The sequence below is a fragment of the Watersipora subatra genome, chromosome 3 (assembly GCF_963576615.1).
Source record: "Watersipora subatra chromosome 3, tzWatSuba1.1, whole genome shotgun sequence".
Classification (NCBI taxonomy): Eukaryota; Metazoa; Bryozoa; class Gymnolaemata; order Cheilostomatida; family Watersiporidae; genus Watersipora; species Watersipora subatra.
Genome location: NC_088710.1, coordinates 62,018,700 through 62,046,199, shown reverse-complemented (window position 1 = coordinate 62,046,199; position 27,500 = coordinate 62,018,700). Strand labels below are relative to the sequence as shown.

At 37.0% G+C, this 27,500-nt stretch overlaps 1 protein-coding gene across 1 annotated transcript; it reads left to right on the top strand.

Moving 5' to 3' along the window:
- On the top strand, nt 1-26,740 carry LOC137390832 (laminin-like protein lam-2). Its single transcript, XM_068077148.1, has 20 exons — nt 1-81; nt 1,312-1,527; nt 2,469-2,609; nt 2,694-2,826; nt 3,002-3,148; nt 3,514-3,667; nt 4,517-4,610; nt 5,927-6,065; nt 7,267-7,447; nt 7,859-8,040; nt 12,485-12,619; nt 12,768-12,920; nt 13,390-13,539; nt 14,653-15,015; nt 16,718-16,914; nt 17,698-17,839; nt 19,285-19,417; nt 25,274-25,506; nt 26,411-26,566; nt 26,613-26,740. Exons 1-20 carry the CDS (start codon nt 1-3, stop codon nt 26,738-26,740), a joined length of 3,258 nt encoding a protein of 1,085 aa, XP_067933249.1.
- Nucleotides 26,741-27,500: the final 760 nt, after the last annotated feature.

The following is a 27,500-nucleotide window of genomic DNA, read 5'->3' as shown; positions in this document are numbered from 1 at the left end:
ATGTGCCCGCCTTCTACTCAAGGACCTCTGTGTGAAAGATGTATCCCTGACCACTGGGGCTGGAACCCTACTGGATGTGAGGTGAGACAAGCTGCTGCACTGCTAGCGGTATTTCTGGTCAACTATCATAATCACAGTGAATATAATTGCCGAGTAGTAACTATATAGTATGTTATTATTGCTTCAGCATTAGTGGTGAGATAACTCCAATTTACTTAGCTTTGCACTTTTGTTGATGAGATGTCGCAAAAGAGCCGAAAATCTTTAAGAAGTTTGGTAATCTCAGTGCTTACATAAATGCTGTCAGAGCAATGTTTAGTTTAAGATGAAAAGCTTCAATTTAAATTATTATAAACTATTATAAATTATCATAAATTATCATAGACTGTTATAAACTATTGTAAACTATTATAAACTATATTAAAGATTCTTTGACTGAAGTATGAGATGCCATCTAAATCCCTGCTCCTGGTTTAGCAGAAACTCTGAACTTCATGTAGGACTTCTTTTTTATCTTTATCGTCTCGTATAATTATTGTTTATCTCCATTTTTAGCAGTCAAAACCAAAATTAATCAAACTAAACATTTAAAATAAGAAGAACGTCACTAGAGACTAACCAACAAGCAGTTTTATAATGATTAGCTAGCATAGAATTCCTACCTGAATGAAACAGATGAGAAAGAAGGTTAAAAAGATTTACAAACATGTTGATCACACGTTTCACGTAAACTTCACATTTTACCTGTTTACTGATGAGAAGGTGACCCTGATTATATAATAATCAGGGCAGGATTTACCTTGCAGCTGAGTATTCTTGTGCGTGCTATCGCTAACAACCCAATTCTTAGTGTAAGTCAGCTATGAGCTACTAGAATAGTATTAATACTGTTACAGCTCGGCTTGGGAACCTCTCAAGAGTTAAAACAAGATCAAACAATCAACTTGTCAATAGAGCAGCGTATACTGTCAAAAACTAAAGTGATGTAAAATTTTTAGTTGCTAACACAAAATACTAATAATTGCCAACTCACTCATAGCTTTATACAGTTTATAAGTTTACAGTTTTACAAGCTTACAGTTTTATAAGTTTGTGATTTTACTAATATATATATCTTAGCTAACATGTCTATACATAGTAGAACTGAAAATTCAACATCCATAATTCTTATGTAACATCATACAGCATTTGTTGAGTTTAGGTTTATTAGCTTAAATGCATTTGAAAAAACACACTGAAAGCACCTGCTCTTGCTGTCAAACTGTCTTATGCCTTGGAGAGTTGGAGTCACACTGAAATTCTTGTTTGTAGCCATGCGACTGCAATCCTATTGGCTCTCGCGTGACCCAATGTGATTCTTTCACTGGGGACTGCTCCTGCATGTCTGGAGTAACTGGGGCTAAATGTGACTCATGCCTAACAGGGTTCTATAATTTTACTGCTGATGGCTGCACAGAGTGTAACTGCAGTGCTCTAGGGAGTGTAGGGGACACCTGCAACAACGTGTCAGGACAATGTTTTTGCAAGGTATGTCATTGAGTTGATAATCCTATTTGACAACCTTATTACTATTATAGCTCTTTTATTATGCTGAGCAAGAAAATAACTTACTTTTTCGACGCACAATCATAGTTGGACAACTCTCCATTAAACAAAACTTATCAATATGGTGCAATGTAGTTGCCTAGAACATGGTTTTTATCTCAGAATAGGTCATCAGGCTAACTAGTAGAATGGATTCATGAGAAGAGCCACAGGCTATCCGTGTCATGAGCACCTCATGCACTAAGCCTATGCATATTGACTTCATATCTGTGTTTGAATGTTTAAACCTTTTTACTGTTTTACATTCAATTATTGATGAAGTATGTTTGATTAACATTCCTGCTTCTCCACAGCCCAGCGAGCTGTTGTCTGCTGCAAGGAACTTTGCTGTTGTATTTTGCTTTGCTCAGTGAAATACTAAGATATAAGTTAAAAGTTTGAGAAGAATATCCTGATCATAATCCTCGTGCACACGCCAACTGGCAACACTTATGTTCTTATTGAGTGTTGTGTGTATTCTATATTTACTAGCATGCTGACATGAGGTAAGTAGCTCCTTGGTATTTACATTCTGCTTAAATAATCAACCTTTCTATGACCTTTACTTAGCTTTCTCTAACCTCTTGTCTAATTGCCTTGTTCTTCTTGCTAGTTGATTTGTGCTGTATTCGCTATCCCTATTAAGTGTTGTATTGTCTGGTGGAGTTGTTTTCCTCAAGAAGTTGTCCTGTCTTTGTTTCTAAATCTATTGGATATTTTTTTTGTTCCTGCTGCTACATTGCGTGGCCTGCATATTATGCTGGGAACTGCATGTTTATAGTGACGTGCTGCATTAACAATCTTATTTGTTTGAATATTTAATATATGAGCTTAAACTGTCTCCTTACTCCGCTAAAAGTCTATTGGATAACATTGCATTGTAGGAGAATGTCATTGGAAGATTGTGTGACCAGTGTAATCACAGTTCCTTTTATCTCGATGGAGAAGACAACTCTGGATGTACTCCTTGTTACTGTTCAGGGGCAGGCGTTGACTGTGACAGTTATCTCCTAGATGTTCCCCAGGTATTGCATCAGCTTGAACGTTTGACCATTAAACAGTCTAATTCAAAGTGAAATGAAAATAAGTTGAGGTCTTCTCTATTCCAGGTATTTCTGGACTTGTCTTCTGCAACAGTGAGTCTTTTAAACTTTAGTAGCATCAGCAGAGAGTTTTCTATAGAAAGCAACACCAGCATTACAGTTGACAGCTCCCTCTCATACCTTAGAGTTATCTCTCCTGGTAATTAGTTACCTTCCTTTTGCTATTTTTACGTTATTACTATATTATTTATATTATATTGTTATAGTTTTACGGTTTTATCCATATTGCATTGACATGTGTCAGGACTTCTATGCAATTCAGTTGATTCTTGGAACTTGTGATCAGACATTAAACGGATAGCCTTTATTGTTAGGGGGAGATAACTTGCTGCTATACTATGGATCTAACCTGGAGGTGACATACACAACTACACCTGTACTTGTACCTGATGTACAACTCAACTTTTATATACAGTCATCCAGTAATGAACTGATTGTCGCTCAGATGAACGTGACCAAGGGTTAGTATATTATAGTATGTAGTCACTTGAGTAGCAGATTCAGTGAGCAATGGTGCAACACATTTTGAAGGCAAGTTCAATCCATTCCAGCATCTATAATGACTCCAAGCTTGTCCAGGAATAATTGGAATTAATAATTTCAACTATTAAATTGGAATTCTTGTTGAAGAGTTCTTAATTTATTAATTAAAAATTATTATTAATTAAATTAAGAATAAATTAATTATTATTAATTTACTGAAATTAATAATAATTAATTTCTGTTAAAATTATTTTTAACAATTTTAACAGAAAATTGTTAAAAAATGTTAAAGCATTTAAAAAAAAATTTTTAACAAAAAATTTGTTAAAATATACACTACCAGGTGTCTACCCTTCCCTTCCTCTGAGGATCTTGCTAAGGGAGAGCCAATGGTGGGCCGCTACTGGAGACAGAGTTTCTAGAGTGAAGTTTCTGGAGGTGTTTTCTACTGCTGACAGCATTTACTTTCCCTTGAATGTTGGAGAAGGCAGCATAAGGTAGGCTTACTCTGTTTAAAAACATATTTGCTTGCATAGTACTGTCTTGTCTACCAAAATCCTGCATTGTAGATTTCTTGACCTTCCAATACTAACATATATTAGACTTTTCTCATTACCTTTGTTGATAGGTTTAGAACTTGCATTGACATGGATGTAGAGTCATTCTTACCCGAGGTTCATCTGAAGGTTAACTTTTTGTACCTGCTCCCAGCTCATACTGCTTATAGGGACTTTGTTTTTGATGTCTAGATAAGATGGTTAACTTGACAGCAAAATTCAAATAAAATTATGCAATGATATTTTCTAATAATGTCCATCATTACAGCATTCCTTGTGGTTAAACTTTCCGTTTCAGAACTAAGGCTGGGCTGCTGAAAAGGTTACATACCGGTAACTTAATTTAGTTATCTATACCTCATACAACCACCATGTCTAATGCTAGTCACAAGAGTGTTCATATTAATAACCATATGAGTTTCATATGTCCGTCTTAGGTGCTTTCTAGATCATACACAAACCATGTCATTATAGTACTTAAACAGTTTGTAATATATATATATAAAAATATAAAATATTTTATATAAATATATATATATATATATATATACATATATATATATATATATATATACATACATATATATATATATACATGTATATATATATATATACATGTATATCTGATACATCAGAGAACTATCTTACTTTAATGTAGTTACGTGTTATGTGCATGCTACACCCATATTTTACAGATATGAAGATTGTACATGTATGTTATTACAAAATTGGTTGAATTCTCTTGTCTTTGTTATTGCACCACAACGTAGTAATCTGTACTTTTTTTAGAATATCAGACGCTAAACTCGTGCCAACTAACCAATCACCTCTGTTGGTAGAAAGGTGTGAGTGTCAGGAGGGTTATACTGGTCTCTCATGTGAGGTGAGGGTTCTCTTACTGCGCATTCGATATCAAATAAGAGAAATAGTCCAAACATTTGTGTTGAAGGAGGCTTCGTCTTTTCTGATTTGCCAATGGCTCATAAGGCAAACTTACCTTCTATAGTGATGGCAAGTTGGTGGTACATAAACACTGGTATATACTACAGTCTACAGGATAAGTGCTATGGTCACTCAGACTTCAGTAAACATATACTTCGAGTAGTTAGGTGATGACCCGACCTGTTTTTAGTTACTGCAGTCACTACCTGCTAGCACCTGCCAATGATATTGTTGGGCAGAATGCCTGCATGTCACTGTGTTTGTTGAGAGCAGCGCATGTTTTTATACTGGTAGACCTGACTTCATTTTGCAGCTCAGGATTTTTGAAGACGCGTAAAGCTTGTTTAGAAGTGCTGTTGTATTATTTTGCAGTTGGCACAGTATTCTCTCTGTTGACATGTGAGAACTGCCTGGAAGCGCAGTCTTAAAAGGTTCATAGCCATACATGTACGCATTAACATGGCATGCATTAAACACATGCACTAACATGTTCACATTTCCATGGCATGCATTAAACATATATACTAACATGTTTACATTAACATAGCATGCATTTAACACATGTACTAACATGTTCACATTAACATGTCATGCGTTAAACACATGTACTAACATATTCACATTACCATGGCATACATTAAACACATCTGCTAACATTGCATATTAACATAGGATGCATTAAACACATACTAATATGGCATGTTAACGTAGGATGCATTAAACATATGTACTAATGTGTTCACATTACCATGGCATGCATTAAACACATGTACTAACACGTTCACATTACCATGGTATGCATTAAAAACATGTACTAACATGTTCAAACTAACATGGTATGCATTAAACACAAGTACTAACATTGCATATTAGTATAGCATGCATTAATCACATGTACCAATATGGCATATTAACATGGCATGCATTAAACATAAGAACTTATGGAGTTGCTGCGTCAGCAATAGTGCTCATTAACTCTATGGAATTTTTGAGAGTTGCTTGTCTTAGATCTATTTTAACATTTTCAAACAGTTTGGACTTGAGTTTGGCAAGTTTTTTGTATCGTTCTATTATTTTTATCAGAGCTTACAATTCTCAGCTATATTTCTATTTTACTCTGGAAACTAGTTCAGACCATAGTAAACTTTTCATACCTCCAGAGCATGAGAGCTGTAGACTAAAAATTGAGTCTCCAGTATTGCTTTAGTTAGTTGCTTTAAGACTCCTCTAATTTCCATAAACATTACTTTTTGGTAGGCATGTGATTTTGGCTACACGAGACATGCAGTTCTTAACCATTCTAAAGGTGTCTGCTTAACCTGTGATTGTAATGGCTACGCTTCAGAATGCTCTCCCACCTCCGGGGAGTGCATCAACTGCCTCAACAATACTGCTGGTGAGTTTATAAAGCTAAGTCACTGATAAAAGCATTTGCAGTCGACTTCAGCAAATAATATAAGTAGTTGTGCAACAGGCGTGTTGATGAGTCATCTCAACTAAACGACTAACATGCCTCTACTAGATCGATGGCAAAGCATATGTGAGGTGGGTTTATTTTTCTCTTATACATATATAGGTTCTTAAAATCATTTCTGACCAGTGCATTACTGTAAACATCGATCACTGAAGAGATGTTTTAGTTGAAATTGAATGGATATGTAAATGTTAACAGTACATGTGAGTGTTAAAAGTACATGTAAGTGTTAACAGTACATGTAAGTGTTAACAGTACATGTAAGTGTTAACAGTATATGTAAGTGTTAACAGTACATGTAAGTGTTAACAGTACATGTAAGTGTTAACAGTACATGTAAGTGTTAACAGTACATGTAAGTGTTAACAGTACATGTAAGTGTTAACAATACATGTAAGTGTTAACAGTACATGTAAGTGTTAACAGTACATGTAAGTGTTAACAGTACATGTAAGTGTTAACAGTACATGTAAGTGTTAACAGTACATGTAAGTGTTAACAGTACATGTAAGTGTTAACAGTACATGTAAGTGTTAACAGTACATGTAAGTGTTAACAGTACATGTAAGTGTTAACAGTACATGTAAGTGTTAACAGTACATGTAAGTGTTAACAGTACATGTAAGTGTTAGCAATACTTGTGTTTTGGCATAATAATTAATACTTCAATTTTATTTGTTCAAGAAATTATTTTTATTTTTCATTGAACACTTTGCTTTGATTCATAAACACCTTGTGTTTCATCCGATAGCATACAACTCATCGTGTTTCATCCGATAGCATACAACTCATCGTGTTTCATCCGATAACATACACCTCCTTGTGTTTCATCCAATAACATACAACTCCTTTTGTTTCATCTGATAACATACACCTCCTTGTGTTTCATCCATAACCTTTAACAAAGCGAACCATCAAAATTTACTCATCAAATAGAATGTTAGCTATGCCGTTATGTTGTAGATATTCAAACCTGCACTGCCGGTTAAACTCACTTTATCTGCGTATAGACAGCCTAGTATATATCTATATACATACGTATACATGTATATGTATATATATATATATGTATATATCTATACACATACGTATACATGTATAAATGTATTACTTTATTTTCAAGGCTTCTTCTGTGACCTCTGCTTACCTGGGTACTATGGTGGAGCTTTCCACGATTATGAGCAGGGCTGCAGCCCGTGCCCTTGCTATGCTCCTGGCAGTGAATCTATGCAATGTGACATTGTCAATGGATCTGTTACATGCGAGTCATGCAAAGACGGCTACACTGGGGATCTATGCAATCAGTATGTTTATTTCATAAGTAGTTTTTTATTTAAATGAAACTTTTAGTCCTGTCTATTGACGTAACTATAGCGGGTTGACCTGCAGTGTTCATCTGTTTAGTATTTGTAACTTTAAACTAGGCAGGTACCAGAGACTCATTCTAACTTCTGAGACCTACCGTACATTGTAAGGTAAGTATTACTTCTTTTTTGACGTACTACATCTTTTTAGCAGCTGGAGGATACAGCCTGATATAAGCCAGAAGTCAGTGTTAACGCATTTTGTCAGGGCTTTTTATTGCTAGCGTCTACACAACAACCAGGTTTAATCCTATCATTGTGATGGTTACGTCTGATAGCTCATTGTTGCTGGTATTTCACTGATTGCTTGCTAGTTGCACTTATTACTGAAGTTATTATTACAACTTGTAGATGCGAAGAGAGACGGTGGTTCAATGGTACCCACTGCAATCTCTGTGAGTGTAGTGGTAACAGCTTGACCTGTAACTATAGTACTGGAGAGTGCATAGCATGTGAGAACAACTCCAAAGGGTGGCATTGTGATGCTTGCGTTGAGGGTTACCACGGATACGCAGCTTTTCAGAATTGCACAGGTCAGAGTAGCATTGTGGATGCACTGATAGCTCTGACAGACACTTTGTTGTGATTTTGTTCTAAGCTTGTGTTCCAAGCAAACAAGATTCTTACTACAGGCACACAATTAGTAGCAATTGACGAATGCTCGTACATGTTGCATAGTTCAAATATGCTGGTGAATGAACTATACTCAGCAATCATGCTGTGAAAATAAAACTGTGATTGTGAGTATGTACGAGTGGGTGATAGTTCTCTGTTAAATTTTTTTTCGATTTGATTGTGTTTTACTGAAAATATCTCTTGTTTTGATTGCTAAAAACTGCAACTGAAATAATAATGAAATTATGCAATACGTTGTTTTCATTATTACGCTTTTTCATGTAGACCCTCAAACTTTGAAGATTCATAAAATCTAAGATTCTGACAATTTGTTCTGTATAGTCTAGTTGGTAGAGGGGGTCTGCGTGCACCCCCCGGAAATCAATTTCTAATTGATGTCTTCCTATGGGGAAAAATGTGTAGAAAACAGTTTGCTATGTTAAAAATTTGAAATATTGTCCCACGTGCCTATTTTATGCAAATTAAGCCGCCATTACATGAAAATACTAAAATCGCTATAACTCCGCCAATGCAACAGATAACTGCAAAAATAAGGTGTCTAGACCCAGGTTTTGAGGGTCTAGCATCAATATAAGACCAGTCTCATAGTGACCACACGTGTTCCTGAAATGTAAGATATGCAAATTAGTGCCGCCATTACTGAAAAACCTATTTTTACCATATCTTTGCAAATGTTATAGCAATCGTGAAGAACGTGTTGTCTGTACCCTTGTTTTATGGGTTGATGTTTATTATTAGACTATATTTGAATGTGCCTTTTGCTTATTTGTTTTATTATAATGAGATATAGTCAGGTAATGAGAGATTCTGAGGGTACTTACCAATTAGTGTTTATTAAGCAGTGAAATATTTTTTATCATTTCATCATAGGTGGCAACACTTTACTGAATAGGAGAGGATGTGATTCATTGAATCCGTGTCATTTGTATTGGATGAAGCAGTGTGTTTTTCAGCAATTTATGAATCATTCTAGGTTTATCTTTTCTAGGTTTATCATAATTTAGTCTGCTTATAGTCAGATAGGTAAAAGGTGTTTATATAATCTCTCAAGCTCTATTTGATAAGACAATTAATGCAATTACTTGCATGACTTAGTGTCATTGGTAGTAATATTTCAAAACACTTCATCATGTTGGTTATAGGCCTATACTTCTCATTTCAGAGTAATAGTTTTGGTATAAGTTTGCCATCATGCCAAAGCGAAGGAATGCTGAATTTGCCAGCACTGAACGCACCAGCCTGAGCAAAAAGCCTGCTTCACCTGCACCTGTATGCATGCTTCATGTGTTATCCATCTCTGATCATGGGCCTTTTACCCCACTCAGTAGAATCAAAGGAACTGCATTTGATAAACTAAAGCACCTTCATGAAATCCGGGACCTGCGGCTCTGTCAGCCACATGCATCTCCCTATCGTATGCAGTCTGTATGCGACCAGATTCCTGAGACTGTCCCCGAGGACCTTGAAAATAATGGGTATCACCGTCAGTGTTATCAGCGGTTCTCTGGCAATCTGCATCTTATAGAAAATAAGACAACTGAGGAACCACAGGCATCCACCTCGCTATTGCATTCACCTCGTAGACATTCAACTGGACCTGTCTTTTCAGAGGAGTGCATTTTTTGTGAGAAAGTAGAGATCAAAAGTGCTGATCGAAAAACTGTACGACCTGTCCATTTCTCATCTTGGAGAAACAAGGAAAATGCATGGGAACAAATTGAATCGAGAGCTGAAAAAATGGGCATGTTTCGGCTTCATAGACGTGTGAAAAATGTAGACCTCTTTGCTGTAGAAGCAAAACATCACCCATCATGTTTGAGATCATTCCACACCGCATTTGCTAACTTTGAACGCGGGGTTAACAGAGCAAATGACCCAAAGCGTACTGAACACGCGAAGATTTCGGCCGCTTATGAGAAGGCACTGAATTTTGTACGGGAGCACATTCGAACTCATGTCATCCAACGGAATGAAGTCCTGCGTCTAACATCATTGCGCTTGCTCTATATTGAAGAACTGAAACGCAATGGGCAGGAGAATGAAAACTACCGCTCAGAGAAACTCCTGAAACGTCTACAAAATGATTCAATCAAGGAGCATGTGTCCTTTCTGAAGGTTGATCATGACAAACTTGATGCAATTTCATTTTGGCTTGTGTACAATTCCAATATTTCGGTTAACGATGCTTTAGCACAAGCTTACACGCTTGGTAGCAAAGACAAATACCAAAACGCTGCTCTGCTTCTTCGCAGTAATATTCTACAGGCTTAAAAGACTCCAAAGTCCTCCCATGGCCGCCAACATTAGATGATATGGACCTCAGCTGTGATGATCTACTACCATCTGATCTCATTCGTTTTCTAAGCATGGTGATGTCAGGAAAAGAAGACATAGATACAAGTGAAAAGATGAAGCGACTGGTATTCTCCATTGGGCAAGACATTTGCCGTGCAGTGTCAGATGGAAAATGGAAATTACCAAAGCACATGCTACTGTGTGTGACCGTTCGACACTTGTTTCGTAGCAAGCAGCTCACCAAGATATTGCACCGACTTGGTCACTCCGAGACATATGATTTTGGTTTAGAGATGGAAACTGCACTGGCCAAGGTCCTGGATGAGGTATCAACCTATCTCACACCCCAGATTGTGACAGGAGAGGGCAACATGGTATTTCATTGTGAGTGGGACAACCTCAACAAAACTACAACGAATGTTCATGGCAGCAATATTGTCAACAGTGCTGGGAGAATCATGGTACAGGAGGTCAAGCCCGGGATCCAAAATTCAAATGTCCGAATGCTTCCAATGATGGATAAATCCAAACAGCGTAGCTTGAAAGTTGATACACCAGAAACCCTCCCACCCCTGCACTTCACTCGTATTGGACCAGTGTTTCCAGATGGCTCTTCATTCACACCACCTGTTAAAAATGAAACAGTTTATACTACCAAGAAAGAAGAGTACTACGTCTGGCTCTTCAGCAGGTATATTGGAAGCAGTGGTGAACAGCCTGTGCCTGGACTAGGGGGGTTCATCTCTGCAACTGGAACTCCGCCACCAAGGAAATCAACTGTTGACTACTTTACACCTATTCATCAACCAATAACTGACAACAGTCGTTCGTGAGCTACTGAAGCGGTCTGAGGCAGCCACAGCCGAGGTGGGTCAGAAATGGGTCCTCAATACATTTGACCTTGGCGTTTGTATGAAGGCACTCCCCATTATTTGGCGTTGGCCAGAAGAGTTTGCCAAACATGTTGTAATGATTGGCCCCTTTCACACATCCATGAACTTCATCGGCATGCTCACAGGCCACAAAATGAAGGGTTCAGGATACACTGAGATTCTCTCAGAGGCACAGCTTGTGACAAGTGGATCCATAAAAGGTGTTCTTAGCGGAAAAGCATATGCCAAGTCCCTGTTTTGCATTAAAACTGTTTGCGAAGCAATGGAAAGGCTGTTGATTTAACAGTTTGCTGAGGAAGAGAACACATTGATGATTTGACAATCCTTCCACACTACTGGAGATTATCGAGTCATGCAACCGGGAGAACCTTGAGGACGCACTCAAAGATGACTCCACCATGAACCTTATCAGAAAGTATCAAGCCTATGAGGACAAAGTACGCCAGGGCCACTTGGGCAAGACTGCTACTTTCTGGATGTTGCCAGTTGATCTCCTTGAAACTATTGATGATCAGGAGGAAGCAGAAGATAATTGCGAAGACGAAGAAACAGATTCATTTGACTTCGACAGCAATGAAAGCGATGACGATTGAAGCTTGTGATGACAGGGAACATTTAGATGATTTCCAGAAGCATCTATATCTTAATTTTTTTTTCTTCTTAATGTGCAAATGACACTTGTGATGAAAAAACGACTGGTCTTATGATGTTCTTTCACCCTTAAAATACGAGTACAGGCAACACGTTCTTCACGATTGCTATAACATTTGCAAAGATATGGTAAAAATAGGTTTTTCAGTAATGGCGGCACTAATTTGCATATCATACATGTCAGGAACATGTGTGGTCACTATGAGACTGGTCTTATATTGATGCTAGACCCTCAAAACCTGGGTCTAGACACCTTATTTTTGCAGTTATCTGTTGTATTGGCGGAGTTATAGCGATTTTAGTATTTTCATGTAATGGCGGCTTAATTTGCATAAAAAAGGCACGTGGGACAATATTTCAAATTTTTAACATAGCAAACCGTTTTCTACACATTTTTCCCCATAGGAAGACACCAATTAGAAATTGATTTCCGGGGGGTGCACGCAGACCCCCTCTACCAACTGTACTAGTAGGCAAGGGTCTAAATTCTGTCTTGTTGTAGAGTGTTACTGCGACAGCGTTGGCAGCGTCAATCAGTTATGTGACTCACTAACGGGGCAGTGCGAGTGTCGAAACAATGTGGAGACAACTAGTTGTGCTGAGTGCACTCCTGGCTACTGGAACTTCTCTTCACAAGGTATTATTTCTTTACGTGCTTTTGTCTACATCGGATGTTTCATACATATTTAAATGTTTTTTCTTATATAGTGCATTCATATTGCACAGTGCCTTACATTAGATGCCTAGTGAACTATTTGTTGATGATCACCTTGCTCTGTATTCAGGCTGCAGCCAGTGCCAATGTGACCCAACTGGTAGCGTGTCAGAGGTATGTGATGTGCTCACTGGACTTTGCTTATGCAAAACAAATGCTACAGGAAGTCAATGTGAATTGTGCGCTCTTGGCTCATTTGGCCTCCCTGAGCAAGAGTGTCAAGGTAAGCCAGAAGCTCTAACTTATCACTGCACTTAAAACATAGAATAGATCAGCATTTATTTCCTGTTTTATTGAGAAGTTAGCTGCCCTTGCATCTAGCGGCTCTGTTTATAAGGGGTAAATGAAAGTATCATACAAAAGTCTGCAGTGTATAACTCAGTGTAGATGTTTGAAAACAGGGAGGAAAGGAGAACAGTGAGAAAGTCAAGGAATAGAGTTTACTGTCACTATACATTTTCCTTATTTCCAGCCAATGAATGTGTTATGCTGTGCAAAATACTATTTGTGGGCTGTATTCACTCCAACATGCAATTTAGCATATAAAAGATAATGATACAACCGTATTGGGGTCAAAGAAATATTTCTGTATGACTGTACAGCAGTATAAGTTTATATCCTTTTGTGAAACTGTAGTAAGCAAATAGTCTTCTAACTGTATGCATGCAGTTACCTGTAAGTTCCTTCCGTAGACTGTGATTGTAATATGACGGGCAGTTATGACTCCATCCCATCTTGTGATGCCTACACTGGGGCCTGCAACTGCAGAGAAGGTGTTACTGGCAGGAAGTGTGACCAGTGCCTCGACATGTTTGACAACTTCACCAGCAGTGGCTGTACAGGTGCTTCTTTTCATCTCACTCCTTACCTAGTCATATTGCTCTAGTTTAGGTACATCTTTGGTGTAGTCTCAGGTGACTAGCATCAGCTGTAGTAACTCTAATATTTGGATCAGAAAAAAAGAGCAAATTATTTTTGCTTCAGCTTATGTTTTCTCAGTTGTGATGTTTCTACTTAATTTTTTAATCTTATGTCTACATTGAAATGCCCTGGAAACACGTACAACCGTCTGTGTAGAATGTGGAATCTGTGAAAGGAAGTTGGCAAGGCTAGCAGACGACAAGAATACTTTAACCATAAGCTACATCCATCTTGGAGAAGACCTCCTTAGATTAGCTAACCACACAGCCATCTTAATTGACCTCTACAGACAGCTACAGCTCAGCAATGACTCAGGTTGTTTGCGATTTCTGATAAGTTTTAGAGTTCATAGCGTTGCAACTGTTTTTGGCTTCCTAGCATTGCTAAGGCACTCATGCTAGAGTGGTACTAGTTCTGTAGCTGAAGATGAGTTATGGGCTCGAAAATCTGCTGCTGGCTGTTTTATCTCCCATTGCAGGCTGCAGTATTGCTTTTGTTGAAATATCATGAAATCACATCTAAAAACAGGCTTGATTAGAGGAAAACTGGTCATGTATGCAACCAGCCAATCATGCCAAGGGCATGCAATCATGGATACAACCGGCCACCCACGTTGGTCATGTATCCATGTATTCATGCCTGTAACCATACAAAGATAAACCTAGCATGTGAGCAGATAAATTAAACTCAACCCTTACATGACATGGTACAATAAACCTAGCATGTATTCAATTGTGTGGAGAAAAACTAGTAGCATATTTAACTATCAAACGAGGAATTTTTTATTAACAACTAGAGTTTTTAAGCTGTGCATTTGACCAAAATAAAACTGCCCATCTATTTCAAGTCAGCCTACCAATGATCTCCGCTCATTCATTATTTATTGCTCTCTAGATTTTTATTGATGATTTTGGTTCTTACAACCTTGCCAACAAGTTTTCGCTTTGCGCTATTTGAAAATGTTATACTAGGCTAGCTGTGGCTGATGCACAGCTAAGTAAGTCTTTAAGTCATAAGTACTTACGCTGCTGCAGTGAGTGGAATTCAAGAGCAAGCGAGAAGGCTGCTAGCTGACACCAATGAACTGGCCAGCATATTCACTGCCAACTACAATTCACTGAGAAGTTCTGCCTCTGCATATCTCATCGCTGCCGAAGAGTTGAAGAACTCGACTCAGATGTCATATGATGCTCTAACTGACATATATGAGGAGGTAAAGGAAGTATCACAAAGCCTGCAGTTGCTTAGCAACCTGACACTCATGAGTGACGCTCGTAAAAATACTTTAGATGAGGAATTGTCTGCTTACTTACTAACCTGGCAAGGATATGAGAGTCATGACAGGCGGCTAGGAGAGGAGCTTATTCTAGCCTCTGAACTAGAACTTTTCGTTAGCGGTAAGTTGTATATCTGAGCATTCTGGTTTAAAGTATTTCTATTGTTTATCAAAAAGTATGTTTCTATTTTTATTGTTTATAATCTGCTGTATTAAAAGACATAGTCATGATTGGATAATGGTAAAAAAGTTTAATTGTACAAGATTCCAACTTATGTCATTCGGTTTGGTAGGCTGACACGCTAACACCTTTGCCAGTCGACTGACATAAGGACTAATTGTGCACATAGTTATTACACCTGATGATCTCTTACTGCACACTAGACTGTGGGGGTACCAGTTATAGCAGAGTACTGGTCTTTACTATAATAATCGCCGTGTTCCTGCATCCCAAACCACTCCTAGAGCTTTAAAAAAAATTGAACTTAGATATTCAGATTCCAGCTAAGCACACTACCATCTGCACCACTTGACTACTTTTCCACAGCTAAGAATATTTGCGCACACGGTTATTACACATGGTGATCTTTCATGGGAAATGAGACTGTCATCATACTAGTGATCATAATATTTGGCTGTACGAATTACTTAAATTAAAAAATTAAAATAACAACTTTTAAATAAGTAGCAGTTGTTTACTCTTGAACTCTTCTGTATGTCACAGTTATTATTATTATCATTATTATTGTCAACAACTCTTATGTTAACAACAAATTATGTTACTTATTTACTCATTTAAGTAATGAGTAAATAACTTCTGTTGTTTACTCATTACTTAAAGGTTGCCTTGCAATAAAATTCACATTACAGTTATTTGGTGTCACAAAGTTCATGATATCTTACACTACTGTGTTGTAGATGCAAAATATGTGGAAATGTGATTACAAGCTCTTAAAAGCTCAAAAACAAACAGTTAGTCGCAGCCATCACTTACTCAAATCGACGTGGTTATTGTTTTGACATGTTATGTTTTCACGTGAATTGAAAGGCCAATAAAAGGCTCAATATAACACTTTTCGTAGCACTAGTTTAAGACAAACACTTCGGGTTCTACCGGAAGACCTTTATCAAATTTAGACGCTTGCTACTTTACAGTTTCGTTTCGGCTTGGTCTAATCATCTCGTCGTAATTTGATCATGTGACCCGTACTTCCTGCCAAATGACGCGAACAATTTCTGCAGCATTTTTCGACTATCACAAGTAACTAGCAGGCTTCTCATGTTCATCAGAGGATGATATGCACTCCTTCGAGCTAAGGTTAAAAATCTAAACTAATCTTTAGGCTAGGTTTTGAGATATCAATGCTCATAGTGACAACATTACAATGATGATGAAGTAGACGCCTAAGAACAATAGACAGGGTTTTATTGAATGTGTGAAGTATATTTATGAAAACATTTCGACGAATGAGGTTGCAAGAAAGTTTAAATAGCAGCACATCGTGTTCAACTACGCCCCATTTGAGCCGTTTTGGAGAGGGATTCCAATTTACGGCGTTTTCGTGATGCCTGCAATTAATTGTTCGTTTTTGAGCTTTTAAGAGCTTGAAATCACATTTCCACATATTTTGCACCTACAACACAGCAGAGTAAGACATAGTGAATCTTTTGATACTAAATAACTGTATTGTGAATTTTGTTGCAAGTCAACCTTAAAATGAGTAGCAGTTGTTTCCTCTTGAACACCTCTGCACGTGTTACCGCTGTTATTATTATTATCAACACCTCTTATGCTACTTATTGTTTTGAGCCTCTTATCACAGGTTATGTAGAGATACTTGAGTCTTATAACACCAACTCAACCAGAGTCAAAGAGGAAGTGCTGAACATCCACAACATATCAGCCGCCTGTGTTGCTCAGTATATGAGACTGGACTCTGCTGTTGCGAAGTTGTCGCTATTAATATCTGAGGCAACGCTCGACACAGACAATACATCTAGTCTTTACAATAGCACACAGGTATGTTTTTGTGTCTTTCAGAGTTTTGTACGCTGTTTGTTTGCAAGCAATGCATACAGAAGGTATAAATCATCCGAACTTTTGATGGCTGATGTTTCTCACTTACTTTATACTCTCATTTTAATCAGATTATTGTTATTTCTATTATCTTCTGATTGATTCATACTACAGTAAGCCTAGTTGCGCCACTGTGGATTGGTGCATAACTTTATATAAAGATATCCATAAAACTTTTAAAGAAAACCTGCTATAATAATAGCAATGGTATCAACATATTTTATGAAACTCTTTTAAACTTGATTCAACAATCACCAAAATACAATATAATTCGCAGTCAAAAGCTCGATGAGTTGTTGTTACATTGACTAGATAGCCGAGGCTGAATAGAGGCTGATTTTTGAATTATATGTTGAAATGTTAAAGATATAAATATAAATTCGTCTAGATTTTTATTTATTTCTAAATTCACCTTTTTTGGGAATTGTTTTGTTTATTGAAAGTTGTTTTAATAAACGACTTTATTATTTTGAGTCTTGAGAGTTTAATTCTTTTTTCTTTATCAAATTTTCGAATTGAGAAACCATTATATTTTCTATATTGTATACTATATTTTAATAGTTACAGAGGGTAAACTGCCGGTGCATACTGTTTTTATATTTATTGTGTACATGTATACTCTGTTAAGTGAATCAGAGCCTTCATTTTTTTTAAAGTTCCAAGTAAATGACGAATATCACAGGATAGAAATGCATTAATATTGACTCAGCCTGTTTTCTATTACAGATATTGGCTGAGGACGGTGATTTGGTGTATGAGTCAGCAATAGCATCCATCAACAGCTCTACCATCCTTCTTGAGGCAGCGTTCTTACAGCACTTTTCCAATCAGCAAGATACGCAAGAGATTGCTCTTTCCCAGAAACAATGTTGGTACAACTGTAGTGCTTTCTTGGAGTTATCTTCTTCTGCTCAGTTTAGGTTTTTGAGTGTGTAGAGAGTAGTGGTATAGCTTCATACTATGCATAAATAGTATAGTTTTACATGCTGCCACAAGGTATGTATGTGTAACTTTTATTGGCATTGATAATCATCTACAAAAGGATGCTTTTTATTACATGCCAAAACACAGAAAAACATATAAAGACAGAAGTCGGGAACTATTGAGTGAATTGAACAGATGTGTTTTAAAAGTTGGTAATCAGATAGTGTTAGTGAGGCTTTCTGTTACATTGTCAAGGGAAGTGCTAACGACTTTATAAACTCTACTATTTGTTATTGAAAAACATTGCTAAGGTCAAGTACTAATGATGCCACATATATAAAAATATTTACATGCTAGTTTGACATTGTGCAATGCCTTAATAAGTTTAGTTAAAAACATTGACCAGTCTGGGGTACTGGTTTCACTTGTCAAATGAAAGAAAACTAGAGTATTGCTAAAACACTCAATTGAAAGTTTGTCTTCAATCCATTTCCTTCTCCATGGCTGCATGGGACTATATGAAGAAGGGTTTTTGTTCAAAGCATTACCTGCAATGTGTGTATCTACATAGAGGCATAGAAACATAGATGCATAGAGACATAGAGGCATAGAGACATAGAGACATAGAAACATAGAGATATAGAGGCATAGAGACATAGAGACATAGAGGCATAGAGGCATAGAGACATAGAGATTACAATTATAAAGCATTAGAGCTGTGCTATTTTCTAGTACTGTTATTTAAATTTCAAGCAAACACAAGCATGGCATGAAGTTCAATGCTACGAAATCCTACGCTTGGAAGGTCTTGCAAGATTGTGAAAAATTTATTTTTAAAAGCTCTCAGGTGTGAAGTTGCCACTCACCGCTGCAGTAACTAGATAGAATGATTGATCAATTAAGATGTGATATTTATTTTGATTGGTTAAATGATGGTCTATGAGTCGTATGGCAACATAGCAATACAGTGGAAGTGTCTCTACCCGAGAAGACTTACCTTTCACTGAAGAGAGAATTCCTATTTTATTGCTAATATTCTTAGGCATTAAATTCTATTATTACATGTTTTGTTTTTTGATGTTCATAATTCCTTTTACTGACTGTTCATCTGTTCATGGCATTGCTAATGGTTAAAGAAGACTAGTTAGGCAGACCTTGCAGGAAGTGGGATATAAAATTAGACGCGCTAAGTTTCTTCACAAAACTTTCCTACTAACCAATGAGGGACACAAGACACTGCTCGACGCTTCTTGATCGCCATATTTGGCGGATTCGGTGGACCTCAATAGATAGAATGTCCTATGACCATATAAGTAAATATCTCTGTTAAAATAGCCTTGGCTTCTTATCTCACTCATATTGTGAATAAAATTGTGTGAATTTTTGCAGTGAATAGAAGCCTGGAGGAGACTCGGCAGGACCTAAACTCTGTATCACAAAGATTCAATGAATCACTGACAATGCTAGCAGAAGCAGAGCTCAAAGTGGATACCCTCCGTCAGGCAGTACTTGATGTTACCAGGTAACATAGTTTCATAATTGAATGTTTATGTAATCATGAATCTAGTTGGTAACTAACTCTTTAGCTTAGAAACTAAACAATAAAGAGTAAAACAAGTGTATCAGCACATGAAAAATTATTCATTTGTAATCTATTTGGGCCACAGGCTCTTATTTTGGTAGAAGTATTGATATATAGGGCTGCATGCTCTGTATAAAGAAGTTTTGATATATAGGGCTGCATGCTCTGTATAAAGAAGTATTGATATATAGGGCTGCATGCTCTGTATAAAGAAGTATTGATATATAGGGCTGCATGCTCTGTATAAAGAAGTTTTGATATATAGGGCTGCATGCTCTGTATAAAGAAGTATTGATATATAGGGCTACATGCTCTGTATAAAGAAGTATTGATATATAGGGCTGCATGCTCTGTATAAAGAAGTATTGATATATAGGGCTGCATGCTCTGTATAAAGAAGTATTGATATATAGGGCTGCATGCTCTGTATAAAGAAGTATTGATATATAGGACTACAGGCTCTGTATAAAGAAGTATTGATATATAGGGCTGCATGCTCTGTATAAAGAAGTATTGATATATAGGGCTGCATGCTCTGTATAAAGAAGTATTGATATATAAGGCTGCATGCTCTGTATAAAGAAGTATTGATATATAGGGCTGCATGCTCTGTATAAAGAAGTATTGATATATAGGGCTGCATGCTCTGTATAAAGAAGTATTGATATATAGGGCTGCATGCTCTGTATAAAGAAGTATTGATATATAGGGCTGCATGCTCTGTATAAAGAAGTATTGATATATAGGGCTGCATGCTCTGTATAAAGAAGTATTGATATATAGGGCTGCATGCTCTGTATAAAGAAGTATTGATATATAGGGCTGCATGCTCTGTATAAAGAAGTATTGATATATAGGGCTACATGCTCTGTATAAAGAAGTATTGATATATAGGGCTGCATGCTCTGTATAAAGAAGTATTGATATATAGGGCTGCATGCTCTGTATAAAGAAGTATTGATATATAGGGCTGCATGCTCTGTATAAAGAAGTATTGATATATAGGGCTGCATGCTCTGTATAAAGAAGTATTGATATATAGGACTACAGGCTCTGTATAAAAAAGTATTGATATATAGGGCTGCATGCTCTGTATAAAGAAGTATTGATATATAGGGCTGCATGCTCTGTATAAAGAAGTATTGATATATAGGGCTGCATGCTCTGTATAAAGAAGTATTGATATATAGGGCTGCATGCTCTGTATAAAGAAGTATTGATATATAGGACTACAGGCTCTGTATAAAGAAGTATTGATATATAGGGCTGCATGCTCTGTATAAAGAAGTATTGATATATAGGGCTGCATGCTCTGTATAAAGAAGTATTGATATATAGGGCTGCATGCTCTGTATAAAGAAGTATTGATATATAGGGCTGCATGCTCTGTATAAAGAAGTATTGATATATAGGGCTACATGCTCTGTATAAAGAAGTATTGATATATAGGGCTGCATGCTCTGTATAAAGAAGTATTGATATATAGGGCTGCATGCTCTGTATAAAGAAGTATTGATATATAGGGCTGCATGCTCTGTATAAAGAAGTATTGATATATAGGACTACAGGCTCTGTATAAAGAAGTATTGATATATAGGGCTGCATGCTCTGTATAAAGAAGTATTGATATATAGGGCTGCATGCTCTGTATAAAGAAGTATTGATATATAGGGCTGCATGCTCTGTATAAAGAAGTATTGATATATAGGGCTACATGCTCTGTATAAAGAAGTATTGATATATAGGGCTGCATGCTCTGTATAAAGAAGTATTGATATATAGGGCTGCATGCTCTGTATAAAGAAGTATTGATATATAGGGCTGCATGCTCTGTATAAAGAAGTATTGATATATAGGGCTGCATGCTCTGTATAAAGAAGTATTGATATATAGGGCTGCATGCTCTGTATAAAGAAGTATTGATATATAGGGCTGCATGCTCTGTATAAAGAAGTATTGATATATAGGGCTGCATGCTCTGTATAAAGAAGTATTGATATATAGGACTACATGCTCTGTATAAAGAAGTATTGATATATAGGGCTGCATGCTCTGTATAAAGAAGTATTGATATATAGGGCTGCATGCTCTGTATAAAGAAGTATTGATATATAGGGCTGCATGCTCTGTATAAAGAAGTATTGATATATAGGGCTACATGCTCTGTATAAAGAAGTATTGATATATAGGGCTGCATGCTCTGTATAAAGAAGTTTGGCAAGTTTAGAAGGTAAATAGATATAAACTATTGTAAGGTACAGTAATACTTCAACTTATGAGTGCTCCAACGTACGAGAAACTTGAGATACGAGCCAGCTTTCAAGCAAGTTTTAGCACTAACATACGAGCCATGTTTGAGATACGAGCACTTGAGTCAGTTGCCAAGTATGCCGGAGGTGTTTTATGAGAACAGCATCACTCTGTATTTTTCAACTGCTCAGGTTATACTGTTGTACCGTGTTTTTGTGCACGATTTTCTGTGCAGAATTGTGTGAATTAAACGTACTGTGCGTAGACCGAAAGTTTGCCAGTAAAATGAAAGATAATACAAAGAAAAAGCAAATGATAACAATTGATATTAAACGGAAAAATATTGAAAAATATGCGAAATGTGTATGCGTGTTTGAGCTAGCTCGGCAATATGACAGAAATACATTCATAATTAGCCTGTCTTGACAAGCTGTTGTTTTTGCGTAGTTGTCCCCCCGTCGAGCGGCGAGCAACAACGTTGTTGCTCGCCGCTCGACGGGGGGACAACTATGCAAAAACAACAGCTTGTCAAGACAGGCTAATTCATAATTATCAAACAGAAGGATTATATTCAGGGCATTTAGTTCGCAAAAGAACTAACCATAGTTTCTAAACGGTGCAGCGATCTTCACGACCGCTTATGGCATTGGACAAACAATTGGCCGGTGACAGCTTAACTGAAACTATGCTATGTGAAAAGGCCGGCGCTATCTATCCAAACTGTTTAATACACATTCGGACAAGTTGGCTAGTAGTCGTGCATTAACCCTTTGTGATGACACTTGTGTTCGTCCTAATCGCAACATGTTGAAAGGGCGACAAAGGCAAACGTCCTTAGATAGGTTTATCTTAAAACGGCCGGCTAATCGTGAAAGCGAAAAAAAAGGAAAAATTAGCTAACCAGCGAGAAACTTCAAACTATGAACGCCGAAGAAATTTTAATTACGTTTAGTTAAAAATGAAAGTTTGCTTTTAGGTTTGCTTCTAAGTTTGTCTTTTAACACTTTGATAAAATCCAAATTTATCTAAGTCAACTGTTGTAACGAAGGATAACTTATATCTCCCTCCCTGGCAAATGCGAGCGTTAACTGCTATTGTATGTATTTAATTTTACATTTTAATTAATCACATTTCCTTGCATTATTTTCTATTTGTTGTTTTTGAAAGCATGTAGTATGTTAGGACAATAACCGACATGTTCTTTCTGTTACAATATCTTGTTTTGAGTGTTTTATTTGCTTTTTTTAGACTATGGAAACCAATCAATATATATTTAATTGTTTTATATATAAATAAATTGCACCAACATGCGAGTAAATTGACATACGAGCTGTCTCGGAACGCATTAAGCTCGTAAGTCGAAGTATGACTGTATTATGGGGAAACTCCTTGGCGTGAGCCTGTAACTTTTAGCCTTTTCAACTGTTTAATTTATATAAATATTAAAGTCTGTGTGTGTGTAATTCAGTATGTCCAGCTATAGCTATTAAAATATTGGAATGAAGAATCCGTTTCGTGGAAGATTTGATCTCGGAACCTCCCATTCACCAGGCAAATGCCTTAGTAATTTAGCTGCAGGGATTGATGGATTAATTGTGAGCGAAAATACCCTACCGCTTTCCGTTATGGTGCAACGTCATTCTATGTATTAGTAAGAGCTTACTTAAATTAGCCATTGGCAATGTGCCATACTAATAGCAAGTGGCATTGTTTATAAGCCGAGTTTGTAAGTGTGGCATAGCTATCACTATTTATAAGCTGATTTTTAATACCTGTGCAACGCTGGGAATTCCACTAGTCTTTACTATAATAGGAGCTATGTCCATCAGTCTGTCTGTTTGTCCGGAGCCATGCTAAGAGCGTTAGCAAAAAAGATTGCACAACGCTGTAACCGAACTTGGATAGGCAGTTTATTAGTCAAACACGCTACCGTCTGTGCTACTTGTTCACTTTTGTACATTTATGAATAATTGTGTACATAGTTATTACAGATGGCAATTGCTTACAGCCCATAGGGCTGTCTGGGTACTAGTAATAATAAACTAGCATTATATGTGGCTACTGTAAACATTTTTACTAAAATGTAAAGCCTTTGTATTTGATCAATGTAACTTACGTAATAAGGAAGGTTTGTATACTAATAAGTCTCTTTTTATCTTAGAAGAAAGGCTAATCAACATGTAGTGTATCTATTACAGCGGGGCCTCCATTACGATGGTGCGCATCTATTACAGGGATGTATCTATTACAGTGGTGCCTCTATTACAATGGTGCCTCTATTACAGTGGTGCCTCTATTACAGTGGTGCATCTATTACAGTGATGCATCTATTAAAGTGATGCTTCTATTACGATGGTGCACATCTATTGCAGGGGTGTATCTATTACAGTGGTGCCTCTATTACAGTGGTGCCTCTATTACAGTGTTGCATCTATTACAGTGGCGCTTGTATTACAGTGGTGTATCTATTACAGTGGTGCATCTATTACAGTGGTGCATCTATTACAGTGGTGCCTCTATTACAGTGGTGCATCTATTACAGTGGCGCTTGTATTACAGTGGTGTATCTATTACAGTGGTGCATCTATTACAGTGGTGCATCTATTACAGGGGATGTATATATTACAGTGGTGCCTCTATTACAGTGGTGTATCTATACAGGGGTGTATCTATTACAGTGGTGTATCTATTACAGTGGTGTATCTATTACAGTGGTGCATCTATTACAGTGGTGCATCTATTACAGTGGTGCCTCTATTACAGTGGTGCTTCTATTACAGTGGTGCATCTATTACAGTGGCGCTTGTATTACAGTGGTGCCTCTATCACAATGGTGCATCTATTACAGTGGTGCATCTATTACAGGGGATGTATATATTACAGTGGTGCCTCTATTACAGTGGTGTATCTATACAGGGGTGTATCTATTACAGTGGTGTATCTATTACAGTGGTGTATCTATTACAGTGGTGCATCTATTACAGTGGTGCATCTATTACAGTGGTGCCTCTATTACAGTGGTGCTTCTATTACAGTGGTGCATCTATTACAGTGGCGCTTGTATTACAGTGGTGCCTCTATCACAATGGTGCATCTATTACAGTGGCGCTTGTATTACAGTGGTGCCTCTATTACAGTGGTGCATCTATTACAGTGGTGCATCTATTACAGGGGATGTATATATTACAGTGGTGCCTCTATTACAGTGGTGTATCTATTACAGGGGTGTATCTATTACAGTGGTGTATCTATTAAAGTGGTGCATCTATTACAGTGGCGCTTGTATTACATTGGTGCCTCTATTACAGTGGTGCATCTATTACAGTGGTGCATCTATTACAGGGGATGTATATATTACAGTGGTGCCTCTATTACAGTGGTGTATCTATTACAGGGGTGTATCTATTACAGTGGTGTATCTATACAGGGGTGTATCTATTACAGTGGTGCATCTATTACAGTGGTGCCTCTATTACAGTGGTGCATCTATTACAGCGGTGCCTCTATTACAGCGGTGCATCTATTACAGTGGTGCATCTATTACAGTTTGGTGGCAAACGTCAGCAGCGCTGCCTCTCCCAGTTTGACTCTATACTATAGCTACATAAATGCCAGCAGACATATTCAACAGCAGGCCAAGACAATGATGGAGCTCAATTTCACCCTGTCTATATACGCTGACATTCTTGAGGAAAGCAGTTTGTCCCACCTGGCTGCCTCTCTAAAGCATTCTGAAACTTCTCTCCAGCCACTCAACATCACTTCCTTATCTATAAACTGTGAGTTAATAAGGTTTATTAGTTCTCTAACTTTCCATCACTCTCTGTTGAGTCTCTTCTCACACTGATAGCTTTTCATTAGAGAGTTTATCTTATCATTTGTGTCAGAAGTGTTTTGATGTATATTATTACTCATATGAATGATGTTTGAACTTGAGAAACATGTTTGTTGTTGAACCGAATGTTACAAATTTATAGAGAATAAGCTAAACCTGTAATAAATTTGACTTAGAAATACTTCATTGCTGTCATTTCTGATAAGAGCCTTAAAAACTATTATACATTATTTTATATATATAATTTATAATATTATATATAATATATATATATTATATACTATTATTATATTTGACAAAATATTTTTGATGGAAGAATACTAGGAGGCCACATATTTAAAATATTTTTGATTTTTTTAACCCGCATTCAGTTCCTTGTAAGTAAAGTTTTATAACCTCCTATCATCATTTTTTAACTGTCGCAATTTAATAACAACTGGATGCTTTTTTTCTAACTTATGAAGTGAGAAAATTTGTGTCATTTCCTGTTATGATGATCTCTTCAGCATGCTATTAAATACCACTGTAACTTGAGTTGCACCAAAATATGCACAGTATTTGATACATTATTAATACTAGTGCCCTGGCTTACTAGTGTGTCGTTTGAGATCGTCGGATGTGTCGATAAAGTGTAGAGAATTAGTAGCTAGTACAAGTGGATGGTTAGTGCAGTTGTTAGGGTGTGTGGCTGTGAAGCTAAATGTTATGGGTTCAAATCCGGTGCAAACCAATATTTTATTTTTATTTTAATTTTCGGACACAGCTCTTTTATTACACTAAAGATTTCTGATATTCAATGCGACGCTTACTAAAGACCGGAGTGAATGCCAATCATGTTCATGTTTCAGCAACCCGCAGTGACCTTCAGAATCTCACCAGTGTTTATCAACAACTCGCTACAGTCTGGGAGGAGAAGAGAGAGGTCATTGCCAACACATCCTCAACATTAGATTCAACGACTTCCAGCTTTGTCAACCACTCTGATCTAGCGACTCAGATACTCGGTGAGTTCCCTAAGCTAGCATGTTTTTCAATTGTCTGTATATATAGGATCACCACAGGCTGAGGCACTGGGAATATTTTTAATATTTAGAAGAATAGAACAGCTTTCATCTACTGTCAGTTTCAAGGATGCGGTCTATCTTCTCATCAGGTTGTACTCTAAAAGCACAGTCTGATGAGACATACATATATCTATATATATGATGTTATGAAGGTATCTTATAAGGCATAGATGCATCACAGAAAGTAACGATTCCTAAATCATTTTTAATGGTAATGGTTTTAATGATAAAAATAATTGTGAAAATACACCTATTTTTTGAAGGCTTATAAACCTGAATATTTTTGTTCCTTCTGCCATTTGTGTGTATCTGCAAATATACGTGAACTATATAGCGATAACTATTCATGTTGCAGCTTCATCTTGCAATCAGTTAAGATTAAAAACGTTTCCGCTTCTCACATTTTAACTAATAGTTTGTCTGTTCTTCACATAAGACATATGAGCTCTGTAATGGCGTATCTTGCATTGCTCTTCTACAGAGAATATTGATGTGGCGCAGGACACAATCGTCGAAGTAAACAATCAACTGACGAGACTCACCCCGACATTTACCTCCTATCACAGACTGGCAGAGCTTACTTATAATGCAAGCTCTGCTAATTTAGTTGAGGTGCTAGAACTCAATGCTACATGTATGTTCATACATATGTAATTCTAGTGTTAAACTTTATTGTCTCTGAATACTGCTAGTGAATTGTGTCTCATTTCAACTCAGTGACTCTGATGCATGAGCTTTAATTTAGCACAAAAAGGATGTTTATACTTATCAAATACGTTAGATAAATCTTCTATGACTATTGTATCATAGGCGCCTGCCATATGTGTAAAAAACACAAATACATTCCTAGAGAACTGATATTCACAAGGCCAAA